We start from the raw sequence: 23,400 nt of genomic DNA on the forward strand, positions 1-23,400 counted from the left end.
CAGCATCACCGCCTGCATCATCGCCGGCATCACCGCCTGCATCACCACTAGCATCACCGCCTGCATCACCGCCACCATCATCACCAGCATAATCGCCAGCATCATCACCTTCATCACCAGCATCATCACCTTCATCACCGCCAGCATCATCACCAGCATCATCGCCAGCATCTTCACCTTCATCACCGCCTGCATCACCGCCAGTATCATCACCTTCATCACCGCCTGCATTACCACCATCATCACCGCCAGCATCATCACCGCCTGCATCACCACCGCCTGCATCATCACCTTCATCACCGCCTGCATCATTACCTTCATCACCGCCTGCATCACCGTTAGCATTACCACCTTCATCACCGCCTGCATCACCACCTTCATCACCGCCTGCATCATTACCTTCATCACCGCCTGCATCACCGTTAGCATTACCACCTTCATCACCGCCTGCATCACCACCTTCATCACCGCCTGCATCATTACCTTCATCACCGCCTGCATCACCGTTAGCATCACCACCTTCATCACCGCCTGCATCATTACCTTCATCACCGCCTGCATCACCGTTAGCATTACCACCTTCATCACCGCCTGCATCATTACCTTCATCACCGCCTGCATCACCGTTAGCATTACCACCTTCATCACAGCCTGCATCACCACCTTCATCACCGCCTGCATCATTACCTTCATCACCGCCTGCATCACCGTTAGCATTACCACCTTCATCACCGCCTGCATCATTACCTTCATCACCGCCTGCATCACCGTTAGCATTACCACCTTCATCACCACCTGCATCATTACCTTCATCACCGCCTGCATCATTACCTTCATCACCGCCTGCATCACCGTTAGCATTACCACCTTCATCACCACCTGCATCATTACCTTCATCACCGCCTGCATCACCGTTAGCATTACCACCTTCATCACCGCCTGCATCACCACCTTCATCACCGCCTGCATCATTACCTTCATCACCGCCTGCATCACCGTTAGCATTACCACCTTCATCACCGCCTGCATCATTACCTTCATCACCGCCTGCATCACCGTTAGCATTACCACCTTCATCACCGCCTGCATCATTACCTTCATCACCGCCTGCATCACCGTTAGCATTACCACCTTCATCACCGCCTGCATCACCACCAGCATCATCATCATCTGCATCATAACCATCATCACCGCCTGCATCACCACCAGCATCATCATCATCTGCATCATCACCTTCATCACCGCCTGCATCACCGTTAGCATCACCACCATCATCATCATCGTCTGCATCATCACCTTCATCACCGCCAGTATCATCACCTTCATCACCGCCTGCATTACCACCATCATCACCGCCAGCATCATCGCCAGCATTACCACCTTCTTCACCGCCTGCATCACCACCTGCATCACCGCCTGCATCATTACCTTCATCACCGCCTGCATCACCGTTAGCATTACCACCTTCATCACCGCCTGCATCACCACCCGCATCATCATCGTCTGCATCATCACCTTCATCACCGCCAGCATCATCACCTTCATCACCGCCTGCATCACCACCTGCATCATCACCTTCATCATCGCCTGCATCACCACCTTCATCACCGCCTGCATCACTGCTTGCATCATCATCTTCACCCCTTTGGTTCAGGTGTGTGTGTTTCTGGTTCTTTGGTTGTTGTTGTGATACATGTTGTTGTTGTTGTCTTGGTTATTTTTTAGGAACTCCTGATGATTGTCTGCTTAGTTTACCTGTAAAAGCTGTAGGAAATCCTCTGTTGTGTTTCTGTACAGGTGTAGCAGCTGCTTGTCTGCTGTTAGGTTGGACTGAAGCTTGTTGCTTCTATCTGCTGGATCTTTGTCTCCTCTTCCTTTTTTCTACTTTCCTTTTTACTTCTCTTCATTATTCTACTTTTTTTCTGTCCACTCAGGTCAGGTCCAATAAGGTTAAGTAAATTCCATCCATCCATCCATTTTCTGTACCGCTTTGTTCATTTCCGAGTCGCAGGGAAACTGGAGCCTATCCAAGCAATTAGCAGGCATGAGGCAGGTACACCTGGACAGGTCGCCCATCCATCACAGGGCTTAATTCCATCATTTATAATAAATAAATAAGATTCACAAAAAGAGATTATCAGGAGAAGCCTTATACCCATAAACCTCCTCTTGGCAAAGTGAATGTGTTTGGCACACCACAACAGCCACACCATCATTCTGCCGTCACCATGCTGGACAGGACAAGGTTGAATGAATGAATGAATGAATGAATGAATAAATGAATGAATGAATCAGAATCAGAAAGCCTTTATTGTCATTGTAAACCAGAGCATACAACGATTAGGGGGTGCTACTCCATATGGTGTTTACATCAGAATAAAAAGAATATCAAAAATATTAGAATAAGGGCAAAAGGAGGAAATAAATAGAAATAAAATACTTAAAGTAGAATAAAAATATGGTAAGTACTAAAAACAGATATATACATATATTTACAATTTGAATGTATTGCACTTAGAAGTATTGTGTTGCACAACAAGGTTCAAGTTTCACAGTGGTATAATACTTGTTGCAGTATATTGCACATGTGTGTGATGATTTGTCTTGCTGAATGTGTTCTCCTTATTGTTTGGGTTGTTCATGGGAGTTCAGGGCACTGATGGCTCTGGGGAAAAAGCTGTCCCTGAGTCTGTTTGTACAGGCTTTGTGAGCTCTGTAGCGCCTACCAGAGGGCAGCAGGTTGAACAGGTGGTAGTTAGGGTGGAATGGGTCCTTGACGATGTTTGAGGCTCTGCTGTGGTACCGAGAGCTGGCTATTTGGTCCGGGGGGGGCACTCGTTTGAAGTTTGAATGAGTGGACTCTTTCCACACACTCTCCATTAATGAGGAGGGGGGTCAGGTCTGCTCTGTTCTTGTGGAAGTCCATGATGAGTTCTTTTGTTTTTGTGATGTTCAGTATAAGGTTGTTTACCAAACACCACGCTTCCAGTTTCACCACCTCATCTCTGTAGGCTGACTCATCTCCTCCTGAGATGAGCCCCATCACGGTGGTATCATCAGCAAATTTGATGATGGAGTTGGAGAGATGAGCTGGTGTGCAGTTGTGTGTGTACAGTGAGTACAAGAGAGGGCTCAGTACACAACCTTGTGGGGATCCAGTGCTGAGGGTTATGGTGGGGGAGAGATGGGGGCCAAGATTGACAGATTGTGGGCGGTCTGTGAGGAAGTCTCTGATCCATCTGGAGATGTGTGAGGAGAGCCCGAGATGGGACAGTTTTCTAGCCAAAATGTCCGGGATAATTGTATTGAAGGTTGAGCTATAATCTATGAAGAGCATCCTCACATAGTTCCCCCTGTGCTCTAGGTGGCTCAGAGCTGTGTGGAGAACTGTGGTGATGGCGTCCTCTGTTGATCTGTTTGCACGGTATGCAAACTGGTGAGGGTCAAGTGTGGGAGGTAGTTGGTCCTTGATATGTCTTGCAACCAGTCTCTCAAAGCATTTCATGATTACAGGCGTGAGGGCTATAGGCCTGTAATCATTGAGGCTGTTGATTGTCTGCTTTTTTGGGACTGGGATGATGGTGGCTGATTTCAGGCAGGAGGGAATGATGGCTTGTGACAGAGAATGGTTGAAGATTTTGGTGATGCCCGACAGCTGGTCGGCGCATGCTCTAAGTACCTTCCCAGGAATACCGTCTGGGCCGGCAGTTTTCCTGGGGTTGACAGTCTTCAGCACCCATCTTACTTCATGTTCCTGAAGTGTTAGTGTGCTGCTGCTGGAGTTTGGTGGGTGTAGAGTGGTTGCTGTGGGGTTTACTGCTTCGAAACGGGCAAAGAAGTGGCTAAGTTCCTCTGCCAGTGAAGCATCAGCACTCACAGTGATGGAGCTATTGTTTCTGTCATTTGTGATGTGTTGGATTCCCTGCCACATCTTGCTGGGGTTATTTTCAGTGAAGTACTCCTCTATCTTATTTTTGTAGGCCTCCTTGGCTGCTTTAATGCCCCTCTTCAGGTCAGCTCTGGCCTCGCTACACAGGGTCCTATCACCAGACCTGAAGGATGTGTTGCGGCGTTTGAGAAGCTCCAGAACTTCACTGGTCATCCAGGGTTTTTGATTAGGGTAGATCCGTATACGTTTTTTGACTGTAACAGTGTCCATGCAGGATCTGATGTAGAAAAGCACAGTCTCTGTGTATTCCTGTAAGTGCTGCTGGTCGAATAAATCCCAAGTGGTGAGTTCGAAGCAGTTCTGTAGCTGAGAGAGAGCTCCCTCAGGCCAGGTTTGTATTGTCTTTGTTTGTGGCTTTGTTTGTCTTCGCAGGGGGGTGTAAGTGGGGGTGATGGGCAGGCGGAGATGGTCGGATCTGGAGAGATGGGGGAGGCTCTGTAAGCATGTTTGATATTGGAGTAAACATGGTCCAGTGTTTCATCCCCTCTGGTGGCACAGTTCATGTACTGGATGAATTTAGGAAGCACAGTCTTTAAACACGCTTGATTGAAATCACCAGCCACAATGAAAACTCCATCAGGGTGGGATAGCTGTTGTTTGTTTAGAATAGCGAGCAGGAGGCTAAGGGCTGTGCTAACGTTAGCATCCGGGGGTATGTAAACAGCCGTCACAATAACTACCGTGAGCTCCCTCGGTAGATAAAAAGGCCTACATTAGACTGCTAGGACCTCTAAATCAGGAGAGCAATGCATGTCAATGATCCTGCTGTTATTACACCATTTCGTATGCACGTAAACACAGAGTCCCCCTCCTCTGTTCTTACCCGAGTCTCTGTTTTGATCTAGCCGGTGTAGCATGTGGTCCGTCAGCTGAACTGCAGCTTCAGGGATCAGCGGATGGAGCCACGTCTCCGTGATGGAGATAATGCTGCAGTTCCTCACGAAGTAGTTTGTAGCCAACTGTAACTCCAACTCGTCCATTTTATGGATGACGGATCTGGCGTTTGTGAGGAAGACACTTGGTAGTGATGGTCTGTGAGGATGCTTCCTCAGTCTAGCATCATGGCCCGACCGGCATCCTCGTTTCTGCTTCCTTTCTCTACGCCGTCTTTGTCGCTTTGTAGGTAGGCTGACCATCCACAGAGAACCTGGTGGTCTCATTATGTCCGTTGGTATGCTGTGAGTCCGCTGATACTCACTTGTTATGTCTAAGTTGATACTTAAACCGATTTCAATCAGGTACTGGCAGCTGTAGGATTGTGTTGCCTTGCTAACTGAGCATAACAGTGAAAGAACAAATAGCAAACAAAGCAAGAATAGCAAACACCAACTCGGAGAGCTACGAGCCGTTGCACTCCTGCGTGCCGCCATCTTATTTCTTAAGAGGGGATGTTACACAAATCTAAACATCACACTGGAACTACTTGGGCTGCAGAGGAGAGCTTCATGTTCTACTGGTGAAGTCGCTGAGGTTTGTTGGCTAATGATGGATGAGACAAATAAGGACTAAATGACATGCTGCTCACCTGTACTGGATTTAATGGTCTCCTCTCCTACAGTCTGACCCACTAAGTCATACTGGTTTAGTCTGGATCCATCAGCTGCCACATCCACCGAATGGGAGGCGTTTCTACTCCAGATGTAGGTGACCTCTGTCTTAGTGTAGGCGTCTGATGGAAGAGCAGAAACATCCACAATTTGTTGTTCATCCTTTGTTTCATCTTCTAATTAATACTGATTTTAAACCTTTTAAACCTGAAGGATGGATGGATGGATGGATGGATGGATGGATGGATGAATGATGGATGGATGGATGGATGGATGGATGTGTAACCCAGTGTTTCGGTCACTCTCTGAGTCTAAGGGTAAACTCTCCCTTTCCTGTGAGACTTGACTCGAGACTTTGATGAGACCTTTGCCTCCATGTTACAAATATGGCGGCGGAGCAGACGTGGGACCGTGGGGAAGTGCCGTAGATCTCTGCAGGTATGCGCTTAATCGTTTTCGGACTTTCTTTTTTTTTTTATCTTAAACTGTTGGAGATTTACTGTCATGCCTTCTAGGTGTAGATGTGTGTACCATATGTGATACCATCCCACTGTACATGGCCACTACGAACCGGGGACTGGTAAGTGATGGAATTGTTTGTAGCATGCTAATGCTAGCTCTAGCATGCTATGGCTAATATCTGTAGTAAATGATGCGTGGGAAATGTTTGTATAGCGCGGGCGCTTACTGCTTTCCTCTTTATTTTTCTAAGTATGATGTTGAACACTATTTAAAACTAAAATGTTTTATACATTGTAGTGTGGGTATAAGAAGTTAAGATGCATCTGATTGTTCAAGTTAGAGTACTCTATTATTTAATATCTTATAGTCTAAATACTGTTCACTGGATGATGGAAAAAGGGTATTTGTGACAATGTATGATCATGTACATGCAGAAATTGATGAAGATAATGCAAATGAAAATGATGATGCTGTTTACTTCTATTTGTTGTATTAATGTTTAAAGTATTTGCGATTATTTCTTTTCTTTTTTTGCATTAGGGAAATGTTAACTGCATTGATGGTAATCATTGGTCCCTGTCTCTGCAGGCCAGGTTTCAAGACCAGGTTTTAAGCCCAGGATCCAGGAGTACAAGTCATACAGGATTACCATAAAATGATGATGCTGAGCTACTAGAAGGGATTGATTCGGAAAGCATCAGGAATGTGAACTGCACATGGTTCTATCTCTGTGGTGGTAGGAAGCACTGCAGTACACTTATTGGATGAACTATCATCAACTAAAAGACAGTCCAAGAAAGGAGTATAAGACTTTGGTTATACCAGCTTCTGAACTATGTTCAGAAGAAAAAGTTCATTTCAATGTTGAACAAGTTCTTTCTTTATGTGAATGTGTAAAAAGTGTATATATGTGAATACATTTCACTTGCTGCACTCTTGTCCTCTTGGTGTGTGTGATTAATTTACAACTGTGATCCTCCTTGAGTTGACCTTAGAAACTTCTGATCTAGCCTAGCATTACCAAATACTACTGGTCAATCATACCTGTAACCATAGCATCTGCATTGGATGGATGGGTGGATGGATGGGTGGATGGATGGATGGATGGATGGATGGATGGGTGGATGGATGGATGGATGGATGGATGGATGGATGGATGGATGGGTGGATGGATGATGGATGGATGGGTGAATGGATGATGGGTGGATGGATGATGGATGGATGGATGGATGGATGGATGATGGGTGGATGGATGATGGGTGGATGGAGGGTGGATGGATGGATGATGGGTGGATGGATGGATGATGGATGGATAGATGATGGGTGGATGGATGGGTGGATGGATGGATGGATGATGGGTGGATGGATGGATGGATGGATGGATGATGGATGGATGGATGATGGATGGGTGGATGGATGATGGGTGGATAGATGATGGATGGATGGATGGATGGATGGATGGATGATGGGTGGATGGATGGATGATGGGTGAATGGATGATGGATGATGGGTGGATGGATGGGTGGATGGATGGATGGATGGATGGATGGATGGGTGGATGGATGATGGATGGATGATGGATGGATGGATGATGGGTGGATGGATGATGGGTGGATGGAGGGTGGATGGATGGATGATGGGTGGATGGATGATGGGTGGATGGATGATGGGTGGATGGAGGGTGGATGGATGGATGATGGGTGGATGGATGGATGATGGATGGATAGATGATGGGTGGATGGATGGGTGGATGGATGGATGGATGATGGGTGGATGGATGGATGGATGGATGATGGATGGATGGATGATGGATGGGTGGATGGATGATGGGTGGATAGATGATGGATGGATGGATGGATGGATGGATGGATGATGGGTGGATGGATGGATGATGGGTGAATGGATGATGGATGATGGGTGGATGGATGGATGGATGGATGGATGGATGGATGGATGGATGGATGGATGATGGATGGATGATGGATGGATGGATGATGGGTGGATGGATGATGGGTGGATGGATGGTCAGTGATGACTTACAGCTGCCAAACTTGAGTGGACATGAGTGTGAGTCCATGGGGAAGTCCTCCAGGTGCATGGGACACTCAGCCTGAACCGTTAACCTGAAAACACGTACACGTACATATAACTTCATACCAGGAGCCAAACCATTTCTCATGTTTCAGTGTTTCATTAAAACTTTTAGCAACATTTATGAGTCACATATTCTGCACAGCTAAAACTGATGCTCTGTAGTCCACATATAACGGACTGTAAACCGTCTTTAAGACTGTCTTTAGTCCAGTGTTTTTCAGAACGAATGAAAGTGATATAGCAGGTGAGCACAGGAGCCACCAGCAGCAGCCAGGTCCACTAACAGCAGCCAGGCTGAAACTATTTGACTAGCCAGGTATCAGGCTACGTTGTCAGCTAGTGGCCTCCATTTTTCACTGTTTTCAATGGGACTCCACTTGGTGAGGAGCTAGCAAAGGTAATATAACTAGAAACATTTCAGAAGGAGATGGAAGATTTGAAAGAATCAGTCACACAGTCACTGTCCATAATACCTGATTTACTGGGTGAAGTTAAAGTTAAAGTTCAAAACATGGAACAAGACAAGAAAATTGTTAATCTGGAGAATCGTTTCAGATTTGGATCAATATTCAAGAATAAATTATAATCTCAAGATCAGTGACCAACCCAGAAGCTGCATACAAGCAGTAAAAGGCAGAAACTCAGAGGATTCCAGTGAAGGGCAGGTAGCAGCCTTTCTGCAGAGTAAACAAGTTCCTCTAAATACAGAACATACTGAAGCCAAATAAGAACAAATGTTCTGTACCAGCTGTCATCGTTCGTTTAGCTAATAATAAACAAAGTTGATTTACTCAAACAAGGAAAGAAAGCGAAAGCTTCCAATGTTTCCATCAGTGAACACCTCACAAAGGAAAATGCAGGCATTGAGAGGAAAGCTAGGCTACGTAGAGACCAGGGCCAGACCCTGTCAACCTGGATGGTCTACGGTTTTATTAAACCAAGAGGTGCGACAGAAAATGCACGAAGGAGATACATTAGGAACCCAGAACAACTTGACAAAGATGACAATTTGTAAAAATTTAGTGTTAGAGATGATGATGATGTAAGTCTACTATAATCAGTTTCCTTCATAATAAGCCACATGTCTGCCTCTAAGGATTGCTCACATTAATTAATTAGAAACAAAATAAAGGATGTTTCTGTATTAATCATAATCTTCATGTCTTGGTCGTGTCTGAAACTCATTGGGACTTTTGATGTGTATTACTTGATACAGGATATTTAGAAGTGACAGAAATGCACATGGAGGAGGAAAAGCTGATAAAAGATCATCAGTAGTAATCAGAAGTGACTAAGGTGGGACATTGAGGGACTGTTCACATCATTTAAAACCTGTCTTAATCGGACGTTGTTGTAGAGGGCGGTCTCTGCAAGCAGCTGTTATCTGGAGCCCATCTGGGAAATGTTACATGACATTACTGTTGACTGCTTATCAGATAACTGCTTCATGAAAAACCAACTGTCAGCTGCCACCAAGGCTTGGTTTTACTTTATCAACCACATTTTCACTGATACACATGAACTGTGTACAACTTCCTCAGTTCCTGCAGGCTGCAGCACCACAACCTCATTTCAATACGTAGGAATGTGGCCGTGAAAAGGACCAGACTCATTACTGAAACCATCATACAGCATATTTAATGAAGGGAAATTCCTAGAGAAAGAAAACTACGCTGACTGGTCCAGCTACAGAACATCTGGAGGCTGTTTTCCTAGTTGTGGTGAATAAACACGCCTGACGTTAGACCAACCAGAGCACCACAACCAGAACAACATGAGAACAACACAACCAGAACAACACGAGAGCAACACAACCAGAACAACACGAGAACAACACAACCAGAACAACATGAGAACAACACAACCAGAACAACACGAGAACAACACAACCAGAACACCACGGTCATACCAAGAACTGAAGAAATGTAAGAAACTTAAGACATAAACCACAGAAGAAAGATGTTCCTTCAGCCAACCAAGATGACTGGAACAAACACCCAAAATTAACCATCCGTCCATCCACCCATCCATCAATGCATCCATCCCCGTTCCACCCATCCAACCATGAAGAGGGTGGTGGTCCTGATGAAGATGACGGTGGTCCTGATGAAGAGGGTGGTGGTCCTGATGAAGATGACGGTGGACCTGACGAAGATGACGGTGGTTCTGATGAAGAGGGTGGTGGTCCTGATGAAGATGACGGTGGACCTGAGGAAGATGATGGTGGACCTGACGAAGATGACAGTGGTCCTGATGAAGATGGGGGTGGACCTGATGAAGATGATGGTGAACCTGATGAAGATGACACTGGTCCTGATGAAGATGACAGTGAACCTGATGAAGATGACGGTGGTCCAGATGTAGAGGGTGGTGGACCTGATGAAGATGATGGTGGTCTTTATGAAGAGGATGGTGGACCTTATGAAGATGACGCTGGTCCTGATGAAGATGATGGTGGTCCTGATGAAGAGGGTGGTGGACCTGAGGAAGATGATGGTGGTCTTTATGAAGAGGATGGTGGACCTTATGAAGATGACACTGGTCCTGATGAAGAAGGTGGTGGTCCTGATGAAGAGGGTGGTGGACCTGAGGAAGATGATGGTGGACCTTATGAAGATGACGCTGGTCCTGAGGAAGATGATGGTGGACCTGATGAAGATGACGGTGGACCTTATGAAGATGACGCTGGTCCTGATGAAGAAGGTGGTGGTCCTGATGAAGAGGGTGGTGGACCTGATGAAGATGATGGTGGACCTGAGGAAGATTATGGGGATCTTGATGAAGATGACGGTGGTTCTGATGAAGATGGTGGGTGGAGCTGATGAAGATGGTGGGTTGAGCTTGTGAAAACATGACTCAGCAGGAAGAGAAGACAGCTGCCTCATGGTGTAGAGCAGTTTTCCATCCTCCATGATCCTGAGCAGCTTGTTGGGCATGGTCATGTTGTGAGCCACAGATTTCTTGCCGTTGTGGAAGAAGGTGTCGGGGGTCCAGATCTTACTGGCCATCAGGTTGTTTAGAGGCAGAGTTTTCATCGGTCCATGAAACTTCAACCTCTCGTCCTTCCAACTCTGACGGAAGAAGACGTCCACGGTGTATTCCTGGTGGAGACACAGCAGAGGAGCGTTCAGGATTAAACCATCCAAACATTTTGCTATAATTACCTGCAACAACTGTGGAGAGATGTCCACATCAAGCTTTTCAGGACTTCTTTAGACTTTCAGATATTCTCTCTGCCATCATCATGACTCCTTTTAAAATTGTTGCATCCATCCCTTTTAAAAAAAAACAAACATGCATAACAGAATTCTAAAAGTTCATCTGAAACACGTTTCCTGTAAAGCTCAGCTGAGTCGGCACATTTACATTTAATCGGAAGGAAGTCTTCCTTCAGCTGCCTGGAGATTTCCCTGACTTCACTTCACACATCTCCACACCCACCTCCTGATTTCAGGTTTCACCCTGAGTTCAGACTAACTAAAACCTGGAGTCTGATCCAGGCCTGGAGAGTCCACTAGAGACTCGGTATGATCCAGACCTGAGAGTCTGATCCATTCACGGAGCCTGAGCGCTCAGTAAGCATGACTGCGAGGGCTGGGGTATGCTTGCTGTTAGCATCATGGCTGCCACGCACTCCTAGCCACGCATGGGCATGTTCCCTCAGTCTCAGATATCATCTTCCTCTCTCTCAATGCTCAGCTCCTCTTCTCAAGTTTAGGGTTGCAGGTTCAAATCTCCTGCACTTCAGCTTGGTCTCTTTCCTTCACCCCAAATTACCTATACGTATACGTATACATACGTGCTGAGACAAACGTCCTCCAGCCAATAGAATACTAGACTGAGCAAATAGCCCCTGCCTTCTTCAGGGTGCGCTTGGTTTAGTTAACACATTGGATGTTTTTTTGTCTCAAAAACACCTGTTTCAGATAAATGTGCTTAAATTGTTCCTCTCAGTGATGATGATTGTTGTCCAGTTCTGTCTTCGGTCTCAGACGGAGCCGGATGTGACTCCTGTCCCGGATCAGGGCCTCATTTATAAACTGTATGGAGCAAAGCAAACTAAAGGCGGAGTCTGCAGCGCAAAAAGCAAATGCTGCACTTCAACTTCCAGATTGAAAAAAAGTGTCCACCTGTTTCCATTTATAAACCAGAATCAACTCTAAAGCAGCACAGGTGAGGGAACACCTTGCCCCGCCCACATGGTGGCTATAAATGGTCAGTATCACATATTCATCACATCATTTCCATGACGACTCGGGAGGGACAAAGAGGGAAGAAGTGGAATATTTCGGGGTGTGAGACAGAGATCCTGATGGACCACGTTGGAAAAGGTGAAAATGTTACCTGGTGGACACGGCGTGGACGTCACTGGTGTCAGAAAGACAGAATAGTGGAAGCAGGTGGAGACGCTGTCATCACAGTGTCAGAAAGGAAGAAACACCAGAGACATCTGAATGTATGGATGGATGTCTCAGTCGGTAGAACATCCATCTACCATGCGGGAGATGGAAGTTCGATTCCCACAGGGTAAAACAGTAACACCTTCCAGGTGGGACCTTCAGTGAGACGCTGCAGCCCACAGTAGATCGTTGTGGAGAAAAGCTGCTAGATGACAGTAATGATGCCGGTAATGTGGTCTTTGGTTTTAATGTATAATGTAGCTCTTCAAAAAGGGGGACCGGAGGGTGTGCTCCAACTACAGGGGGATCACACTCCTCAGCCTCCCCGGTAAGGTCTATTCAGGGGTGCTTGAGAGGAAGGTCCGTCGGATAATCAAACCTTGAATTGTGGAGGAGCAGTGTGGTTTTCGTCCAGGTCGTGGACCAGTGAACCAGCTCTACACCCTCTTCAGGGTCGTGGAGGGGGCATGGGAGTTTGCTTAACCAGTCTATGTGTGCTTTGTGGACTTGGAGAAGGCATTCGACCGTGACCCCCGGGGACTCCTGTGGGGGGTACTCCGGGAGTATGAAGTGCCGGACCCACTTGTCCGAGCTGTCCGGTCCCTGTACGACCGGTGTCAGAGCTTGGTCCGCATTGCCGGCAATAAATCAGAGTCATTTCAGGTGAGGGTTGGACTCCGCCAAGGTTACCGTTTGTCACCGATTCTTTCAGACCTTTTATGGACAGAATTTCTAGGTGCAGCCGAGGTGTTGAGGGGATCCGGTTTGGTAGCCTCAGGATTGGGTCTCTGCTCTTTGCAGATGATGTGGTTCTGTTGGCTTCATCGGACCGTGATCTTCAGCTCTCTCTCGAGCGATTCGCAGCCGAGTGTGAAGCGGCTGGGATGAGAATCAGCACCTCCAAGTCCGAGACCATGGTCCTCAGCTGCAAAAGGGTGGAGTGTTTTCTCCGGGTCGGCAATGAGGTCCTGCCCCAAGTGGAGGAGTTCACGTATCTCTGGGTCTTGTTCAGGAGTGAGGGAAGGATGGAGCAGAAGATCGACATGCGGATCGGTGCGGCGTTTGCAGTGATGGGGACTCTTCATTGGTCTGTCGTGGTGAAGAAAGAGCTGAGCCAAAATCTGATGAAGATGATGAAGATGACGGTGGCCCTGATGAAGATGGCAGTGGACCTGATGAAGACAGTGGGTGGAGCTGATGAAGATGGTGGGTGGAGCTTATGAAGACGGTGGGTAAAGCTGATGAAGATGGTGGGTGGAGCTGATGAAGACAGTGGGTGGAGCTGATGAAGACGTGTGTGGAGCTGATGGAGATGGTGTGGAGCTTATGAAGACGGTGGGTGAAGCTGATGGAGACTGTGTGGGGCTGATGAAGACGGTGTGTGGAGTCAATGAAGAAGGTGGATGGAGCTGATGGAGATGGTGGGTGGAGCTGATGGAGACTGTACTTGATGAAGACGGTGGAGCTGATGACGACGGTGGGTTAAGTTGATGAAGATTATGGGTGGAGCTGATGAAGATGCTAGTTATAGCTGATGAAGACAGTGGGTGGAGCTGATGAAGATGATGGTTGGAGCTGATGAAGATGGTGGGTGGAACTGAAGGAGATGGTGGGTGGAGCTGATGGAGATTGTGGGTGAAGCTGATGGAGATTGGTAGTTGGAGCTGATGAAGATGTTGGTTGGAGTCAATGAAGACGGTGGATGGAGCTGATGGAGATGGTGGGTGGAGCTGATGGAGACTGTACTTGATGAAGACGGTGGAGCTGATGACGACGGTGGGTTAAGTTGATGAAGATTGTGGGTGGAGCTGATGAAGATGCTAGTATGCTAGTGGGTGGAGCTGAAGGAGACAGTGGGTGGAGCTGATGGAGACGGTGGGTGGAGCTGAAGGAGACGGTGGGTGGAACTGATGAAGATGGTGGGTGCAGCTGATGGAGACGGTGTGGGGCTGATAAAGACAGTGTGGAGCTGATGAAGATGGTAGTTGGAGCTGAAGGAGACGGTGGATGGAGCTGATGGAGATGGTAGGTGGAGCTGATGGAGACTGTAATTGATGAGGACAGTGGAGCTGATGACGACGGTGGGTTAAGTTGATGAAGATTGTGGGTGGAGCTGATGAAGATGCTAGTTATAGCTGATGAAGACAGTGGGTGGAGCTGATGAAGATGATGGTTGGAGCTGATGAAGATTGGTAGTTGGAGCTGATAAAGACGTTGGTTGGAGTCAATAAAGATGGTGGATGGAGCTGATGGAGACTGTACTTGATGAAGACGGTGGAGCTGATGACGACGGTGGGTTAAGTTGATGAAGATTGTGGGTGGAGCTGATGAAGATGCTAGTATGCTAGTGGGTGGAGCTGAAGGAGACGGTGAGAGGAGCTGAAGGAGACGGTGGGTGGAGCTGATGGAGACGGTGGGTGGAGCTGAAGGAGACGGTGGGTGGAACTGATGAAGATGGTGGGTGAAGCTGATGGAGACGGTGTGGGGCTCATGAAGACAGTGTGGAGCTGATGAAGATGGTAGTTGGAGCTAAAGGAGACGGTGGGTGGAGCTGATGGAGACAGTGGGTGGAGCTGATGTGTTTGCTGTGAGGTGAATGTGAACCAGTGTGAACTGTCATGGTGTTAGAGATAGACAACTCTGTTAGGCCGAGCCTGTAGTGTCATCAGAGCGTTTGTGAGCTCAGACGGGGAAGCCGACAGGATCCCATGAAACGTTAAAAACTACCAACTTCTTTTTTATTTTACACATAATTTGAAGAGCATTTGTTTTCTAAGCATTTACTAGTCCTTTCAGTCCGAGACAGGACGCGTTACCTGGATGTCTCCATGTCCTCGGCGTTGGCATGAGCACAGAAACATCCGTGTTTGTGTATCTGGGCTGCAGAGCCATTATCTGCTGCTCATGTATTAAATATGACACAATCTCCATCTCAGCCACACTTAAATATCTGTGGAGATCCAGGCGGTGTTGGACTGTTGTAGGAAGGAAGAAAAGGTTTTAAGGCAGGAAGGAGTGTGTTCATGTGATGGGTCTCCCAGATGTTTAACTGGGACCATGTGACTACAGCTGGAAGAAGGAATCTGCAAATAAACTTCCAGATTGACATTTAACTGGAAAAAAAAAGCATCAGTTTGGTTCCGGTGAAGAGGAAAAATAAAGAAATTATCTTACTTCCATCAGCAGATGATGGTTTGGTCTGAAATCAGCTCCATGAATGTATCAGAGGACCAAAGATCTCCAGAAGATCTTCAAACAGGAAGATGTACGGGTTCCACAATCTCCTCTGCAGTCACAAGATCATTAAACTACCACAATCCAGAACCGTCTCAAGCTGGTAGAACCACAGGAACAAGGACAACTGTGAAAACCTTCAGATGTCGCTTTAGACTTTACTGAGCAGGAAAGAAGCCTTGTGTTAACCTGGTCCAGAAGTCCAGAGGTCCAGAGGTCCAGAGGCGGCATCTAACTGTTCATTCTAAGCAGGATAGTCCAGGGGACTTGATTGGATCGGACGGGAATTCTGAGAAATGTCCCACTCTCCTCTGTTTTCTTAAATCCATTTTATTTATTTGATGGGGACAAGTATGTTTCATGGGTCATGTCACACTACAGCATTTTAGCCAAGGCTAATTCTCCCATCCCCAGTTAGGCTTTTACAAAAACTCAAACTGTGTTTGATTGACCGAAAGCCTTGAACTGTCTTCACTCTGAACGTTACTGAATCAGACCAAAACACCTGGACAATGTCACGCAGTTACAACATCTGCTCAGTAGGGGGCGATATTCCTTAAAAATCCGAAGCGGCTCAGAGAGGCAGGATCAACATGGCGCGCTACTGAAAACAAACGGCCCAAACTAAAAGAGAAAAGTTAAAATAATAAAAATATATATTTATATATATATATATAAAAGGGTCGATATTCCAAACCACACCAACCCGGTCACTCTGGATCACAGTGAAGAAGATCTCACCAGCCCGACGGATTCCATAGAAGAAAGCTTCCAGCGGATCGTGGTGGGGAAGTCCAACGCTGCGACGACAAGCTCCACAAGGGTTCGTCCGGCAGATTCCCCTGAAGCGACCAGCCCAGACTCTCCAACCAGCAGCGATACGACGGATATCTTAATCTCCATCGACGGGAAGCTATCCAGTCTCGATGCCCGGCTCTCCCTGCTGGAAGTTCTTCATGGTGAGTTTCAATCTCTCAAAGAAAGTTTGGAATAAAGCCAAAAGCAGGTGGAAGCTCTTGCTATGGAGAACAACACCCTCAGAGACTCGGTGGAAAGCCTTACCGAAGGAGTAAGCCGACTATCAGTGGAAAATAAAAACATGAAAGAATTAGTCCTACAGGCTCGTAGCCTGAGAGATAACTTAGTTATTTCAGGGATCCCTGAGCAGGTGGAGGAAGATACAGAGGCAGCTGTTAAAACATTTATCAGAACCAACTTGAACCTTCCAGAGGAAAAGGTAAAAGCCATCTCCTTTCATCGAGTTCACCGCATAGGAAAAAAACCGGAGGGCAGACCCAGGCCGATGGAAGCTAAATTCGTTCTCCACAAAGAAAAAGAGGAGGTGAAGCGTTGCGGCAGACAGCTTCGTGGGACTGACCTTAGCATGAGCCATCAGTTTCCTAGAGAAATCCTCTAGCGTCGCAACATCTTGTTCCCCATCAGGAGAAAATTCCTGGACGGAGGAGCCCACGCTGTCATCTCGGTGGACAAGCTTTACGTTAATGGACAGCTACATCGTGGCCATAACACCACTCCCTGCTCTACTGACCTCAGATATGTATCCACACTCTGCACCTTTACAGGTGATATAAATGCTAATCAGACTCACTGGGCTTAAGTCACAGACATGAGCGTAGCGGACGTGGGGGACATGTCCCCCGCACTCCCCGTATCTCTGTCCTCTGTCCCCCCCACTTTTTACAGCCATTACCACCACATTACCAACGCATCATGAGCGGACGAAGTTAAGGCGGCGTGAAGAGAGAAAGCCATCTTTTTCTCACATTTTCAAACATGTTCAGCAAAGCGACAACAAACTTTAGACAGTTTCTTCCAAACAAAGCGCGTATGATACGTAACGCTGTAGATTCTGTTTAGCTGAAACAGAAACGTCTTTATTTTATAATATTTATTTTATTGTCCATGAGGATTTTAAAAGATGACAGATGTCAATTTAGTTAGCTGAGCTAGCTAGTTAAGGTAGCGGTGGTAGGATCTACTCCCTTACATTTACTCGAATAACTTTTTGGATAAATTGTACTTTTGAGAGTTGTTATGTTGGAAAATAAGTTTTACTTTTACTTGAGTAATATTATTGTAAAGTAGCGTTAGGCTACTATTTTGGCTACTTCTGGGTAGAAAATAAGAAAATAGAAATAGAACATAGAAAAGTACATGAATTTGCTGATTGCTGATGATTTTTTTGATTGAATGATTGCATTAATGTTATTTGATTAATAAACCAGATGTGAGGCTACACAGTACTTCAGTAGTTTTTTCACTAGATACTTTTTTACTCTTACTCAAGTAATTATTTGGATGAGTACTATTTACTTCTACGCAAGTAATATTATTCTAAAGAAAAAGATACCCTTGAATTTTTTGGCTAATCTACCTCTTAGGAATAAACCCATTCCTCCTTCATTGCTGCACAGAACTTGTGCTCACTGTTGTTTTGCACATATTTGTTTATCTTTATACAACAGAAAGAGCAGGTGAGGGACGAGATGGTGGACCAGGGGCCAGCAGCAGGGATGGACATGGAGGGTCTTCACAGCAGATGAAATTATAACCAAGGTCCTTAGAAAGTCTCTAATGGGCTGAGAGGAAATATCGATAGCATTCTACAACAATTTCACTATTACTACTGTTTTCCTAATTCTATTTCAAAATGTTGCTTTCCGCCAATTTTTTATTATTTATTTCCACAACAGAAAGAGCAGGTGAGGGAGGAGACGGTGGACCAGAAGATAATAGGGTCATTATGCAGGGTCCCAGGAGAGAAAAGAATACAACTAGCTGAGAAAAATATCGATAGCATGACTGACTTTGCAATTAATTTTCACAGCTGTGTCACCACCACAATTTTAAATTCTATTTAGAAATTTTGCTTTGCGTGTTTATCTACTTTAATGCAGGAGAAATTATAACTGGCTAAGGATAAGAGTGACTAAGATTAGCATTTCCACTGTTATTTCACAACTACTCTTATTCATACTGAATGTTTTCGTCTATGTTGCAACAGGCAGCACAGGGAGAAGGTCATGAGTCAGGGGAGAGACCAGGCTGCAGACAGAGAAACAGCAGAGCACGAATCTTCTGTGGCCACTTGAAAACCACATCAGTCGGATCCTAAGACCATCGTGTCTCAGAGATTGGCAGACAAAACTTTAAGATTTCAGGAACAATGGTATCAGGACTTCCCTTGGCTTCATTTCATCCCAGGTGTTGAAGGAGCATTGTGCTTTTACTGTCGCAAAGCAATTAAAAAGAAAACATCACAGCTTGCAAAAAAACACAGAGAATACATTCATTTCCATTGGTTTTAAAACTGGAAGAAGGGCCATGAAAGGTTGCATTACATGCTCGATCAGAATGTCACAAAATAGCTTTAACAACGCAAATCTACGAGACCAGATCAGTGGATGTGCAACTGTCTAATGTACACGCATCACAGCCAGAGCAGGAACGGACCCGTCGGTTAAAAACAGTCTGTGCAGTTCTTCACGAGGCAGGGTCTAGTTCTTCACGAGGCAGGGGTCTAGTTCTTCATGAGGCAGAGTCTAGTTCTTCACAAGGCAGGGGTCTAGTTCTTCACGAGGCAGGGGTCTAGTTCTTCACAAGGCAGGGGTCTAGTTCTTCACGAGGCAGGGGTCTAGTTCTTCACGAGGCAGGGGTCTAGTTCTTCACGAGGCAGGGTCTAGTTCTTCACGAGGCAGGGTCTAGTTCTAAGAGGGCGTGATGACAGTGAAGGAGATTTTGCACAGCTAGTAAAATACAAATCTGAGGATGACCTGATCTAAGGAAATGGTTGAGTTCCCGGATTGACTATACATGTCCCCAAGTTCAAAACGAGATCCTGAATTTATTGAGCCACTCAGTAATTTGTGAAACTGCAGATAACGTCAGGTCACTTGGATGGAAGACGTGTCAGGAAAGGAGCAGGAGGCAGTGTGTGTGAGATACGATGATCATGATCTGATAGTTCATGAAGAATTTGTTGGCATGTATGAAGTGTCTGTGACTACAGGAGAAAACCTTGCAAAGGTTATCATGGATGTACTGCTCCGTCTGAATTTGTCAATAACTGGGTTGAGAGGGCAAGCCTATGATGGTGCTGCAAACATGGCAGGGACATATTCAGGAGCCCAGGCTGTTATCAGGAAGCATCAACCTCTGGCTCCTTGTGTACATTGCGGGGCCCATTGTGTAACCTAATCACACAACATGCCTGCACAGCCTCTTCTGTTGTCCATGACTCTTTGCAGTGGGCTCATGAACTGGGACTTCTATTTGGCCAGTCAATGAAACTGAAGTCCATTTTTCAGGATATCTCAAAAGCAGAGAGTGGGCCAGTCCAGTCTAACAGGCCCTTGTGTCCCACAAGGTGGACTGTACGTACAGGTGCCATTCGTTCACCACTGAACCAGTATCAGCCTGTATTGCTAGCTTTAGAGGAAATGGCCTCTGTTAAGTCAGATTCAGCCAGCAAAGCAAATGGTTTTCTTGAAAGATTGCAAAAGGGCAATGTGGTTCTTGGTCTTCTGCTTGCCTTGGAGGTTACAGAGGAGCTGGAGTCCCTCAGTCGTTCACAGACAGTTGATGGGATGCTTGCTGCTGTCACGTGCATCAAAGAGAGCATAGCTGAAAAAAGAACACCTGAGAAATTTCAAAGTATCTACACCAAAGCATCACAAATGTGTGAGAAACTCAACCTGTCTCCAACTGAAATGCTTCTGGTCCGAAACCCTCCCAAACGCCTGGCTGGCGAGGCTGTTTACCACGTACCTCCTTCCTCAGTCGACTACTTCAGAACAGACGTTTTTAAGGTTCTGGACACTGTGAGTTTGCAATTCACAGAACGTTTTGAAAATGAAGGGCTGCTGATGATAAGGAAACTAGAAAAAGTACTCTTAACAGGAGTGACAGAAAATGATATTTTGCTGCAATACCCAGAAGTGTTCAGACCTTCTCTTCAAGTGCAAAATGTTCAAGTCTAAGTCTGACTTCCAGTCAAGCAGTGAGGCTGCTACCATCCTGCCAGGAACTTTGCCAGAAGTTTGGGGTCTTTTTGAACAAGTAGAAATACGTGTGCGGTTACTTCTTACTGTGCCTGCCTCCTCCGCTGAGGCTGAAAGAAGCTTTAGTGGTCTCCGGAGGTTCAAAACCTGGTGTTGTCTCAACAGTGTTGCTGTGTGTCGTATCTACAAAGATAAATTGGACAAACTAAATAGGAGTGAAATTGCTCAGCAATGAGTGGCTTGGAATCACGTTTGGGTGCTTCACTTAGGTGAGAGTTACAGCTACATATATGTACATGTTGCGGGAGGCTTCCTTATTCAAACATGGCGGAGGAAATATTGGCCTATCCTAGACGGATATGTATATTTCATTCATTTTTTAATTTATATAGGTATAGCCCCCACACAAACATTAACATGAACTGTTATTTTACTTTCATTATAATATTGTTTCTGCTTGGGTCTAAAATGAAACCTAGAGCTCATGATATGATTTTGTAATATAGTTAATTAGAAGAGCATGTAGCCTTTGATACCCTTAGTTCAAAAGGGAAATACTGACATGGATGTTTAAAGATTAGTTTATCTGTAATTTCAAAGAGACTATTTGTTTATCATTAATTTATTTGCAGGTGTGATTTGACTGTATTAGGCAGCATGGTCATACCATTTTATTTTTAACTGATTAATTTTGCACATCTGTGCTGTCATTATTGATGATAAAATAAATGATAAAATAGCAACATCTTAATGTTGATGTTTATTGTTGTGTCACTTTCACTTGTCACTTTTGCCATTACATTAAATTATGTGGCTTATTACCCTGTCACCTTGGGTCATTCTATGTCAACTCAACCAGAATTTGTCAGCTTTAGATTTTAGATTTTGACTTTAGATTTTGTTCTAAGAACAACACAAGCAAGAATTCAAACAAGATGGACGTCATCATTAAGTGATAGTCAGACTGCTGGTTCTGGTCTCAGCTGGTAGATTTAATAACACTGTAAACCATCGAAACTGGAAATCCACAAACACTGTTAAACAATATATGGAGGATTTTGGGCTTTGTGATATATGGCGGTCTTATCACCCTAATATCAGAGAGTAGAGATTTCAGAGACCCAGATTCACCCCATCACTATCAGCGACCATGCACCAGTTTCCTTCACTTTGAGGAACAAAAGAATCACACCATCGGCTAAAAGCTGGAGATTTAATACAGCGTTGCTTAAAGATCCCGACTTTATCAGCTACTTCACAAAAGAATGGGCTATATACTTAGAAAACAATGACAAACCAGGAGGCTCAGCATGTGTTCTGTGGGTAATGTGAGGCAAAATCATCTCTTTTACATCACATAAAAAAAAGAAAGAAAACTCAAAAATATTAGAATCAGAAATAAGAATTAAATCATTAGAAGATGCATACAGAGCTTCACCAGATGAACCAACGATGACCCAAATAAGGAAGGCTAGACTGGAATTAAATTAAATAATTAACAAGAGAACAGAATTTCTGGTGCAAAGATTATGCTTGGAGATATTTGAACACATAATCAGTTAAAAATAAATAAAGAAAAAGCTACCATATCAGCTGTTAAAGATTCAGTAGGTAATATTATGCATGAGCCAGATGCAATAAACAACATCTTTAGAGATTTCTATAAAACTCTGTATACATCACACTTAGATCCATCAGACAATGATATCCATCATTTTCTCAACAACATAGATCTTCCAGGTTTACAGCAGGAACAAGTCACGGCCTTAGATTCCCCCCTCACAGTGGAGGAGCTACACGAAGCCCTTAAACATATGCCCTGTAAAAAAGCCCCAGGTCCGGATGGCTTCCCAGCAGAGTTCTATAAAGAATTCTGGTCAACACTGGCCCCTTCATTTTTCAAAATGGTGACACAAATAAAGGAAAATGGTTATTTACCCCCAAACATAAACTCTGCCACCATTACTGTACTATTAAAACCAGGTAAAGAGCCCACAATACCATCTAGCTACAGACCCATATCACTGATAAATGCTGACCTTAAAATAATTTGCAAAGCATTAGCTGGAAGGTTAGAGAAAGTAACTCCTCTCATTATACACCCTGATCAAACAGGCTTTATAAAGGGCAGATATTCCACTGTTAACATGCAGAGACTAATTAATATAATAGATTATTCTACCATCAATAACCTGGAAACAATAATAGTTTCTTTAGATGCAGAGAAAGCTTTTGATCGTGTTAACTGGAAATATTTACTAGCTACTTTAAACAGATTCGGCTTTGGACCATCTTTCATTAACTGGATTAAAATCTTATACAGTTCTTCTAATGCGAGTGTTAGAACAAATGACCAGACCTCTCCAAGTTTTAATTTACAAAGGGGCACCAGACAAGGTTGTCCACCATCCCCCTCACTTTTTGCTATATTTATTGAACCGCTAGCTGCTGCAATTGGACAAAATCAAGCTATTAAAGGCATTCAGTCCAAAAATATATTTCATAAAATAAGCCTTTATGCTGATGATGTTTTACTATTCCTCCAGAACTCACAAACCTCTCTATCCGAAACAATCTCACTAATTAATAAATTCTCATCCCTGTCGGATTACTCCGTTAACTGGTCTAAGAGTACAGTTCTACCCATCAACTGTAGCTTTCAGAATCTACCCAACATCACCTTACAATCAGGT

At 45.1% G+C, this 23,400-nt stretch overlaps 1 protein-coding gene and 1 long non-coding RNA gene across 2 annotated transcripts in view; one reads left to right on the forward strand and one right to left on the reverse strand.

The window, feature by feature from the left end:
• The window catches only part of gabra2a (gamma-aminobutyric acid type A receptor subunit alpha2a), a 41,346-nt gene that overhangs the window by 8,502 nt on the left and 9,444 nt on the right, over positions 1–23,400 (reverse strand). Inside the window, exons 4-6 of the mRNA XM_041972342.1 lie at positions 10,933–11,153; positions 7,999–8,081; positions 5,475–5,618 (exon numbers count right to left, since the gene is read on the reverse strand). Of these exons, the coding sequence (XP_041828276.1) occupies positions 5,475–5,618; positions 7,999–8,081; positions 10,933–11,153 (448 nt within the window). The remainder of the gene's footprint in view (positions 1–5,474; positions 5,619–7,998; positions 8,082–10,932; positions 11,154–23,400) is intronic.
• On the forward strand, positions 1,801–21,940 carry LOC121631441. Its single transcript, XR_006008743.1, has 3 exons — positions 1,801–1,812; positions 10,125–10,128; positions 21,816–21,940. It is a non-coding gene; the product is annotated as an uncharacterized LOC121631441 (long non-coding RNA).

Source organism: Melanotaenia boesemani, chromosome 20, assembly GCF_017639745.1.
Source record: "Melanotaenia boesemani isolate fMelBoe1 chromosome 20, fMelBoe1.pri, whole genome shotgun sequence".
In the NCBI taxonomy this organism is placed as follows: domain Eukaryota; kingdom Metazoa; phylum Chordata; class Actinopteri; order Atheriniformes; family Melanotaeniidae; genus Melanotaenia; species Melanotaenia boesemani.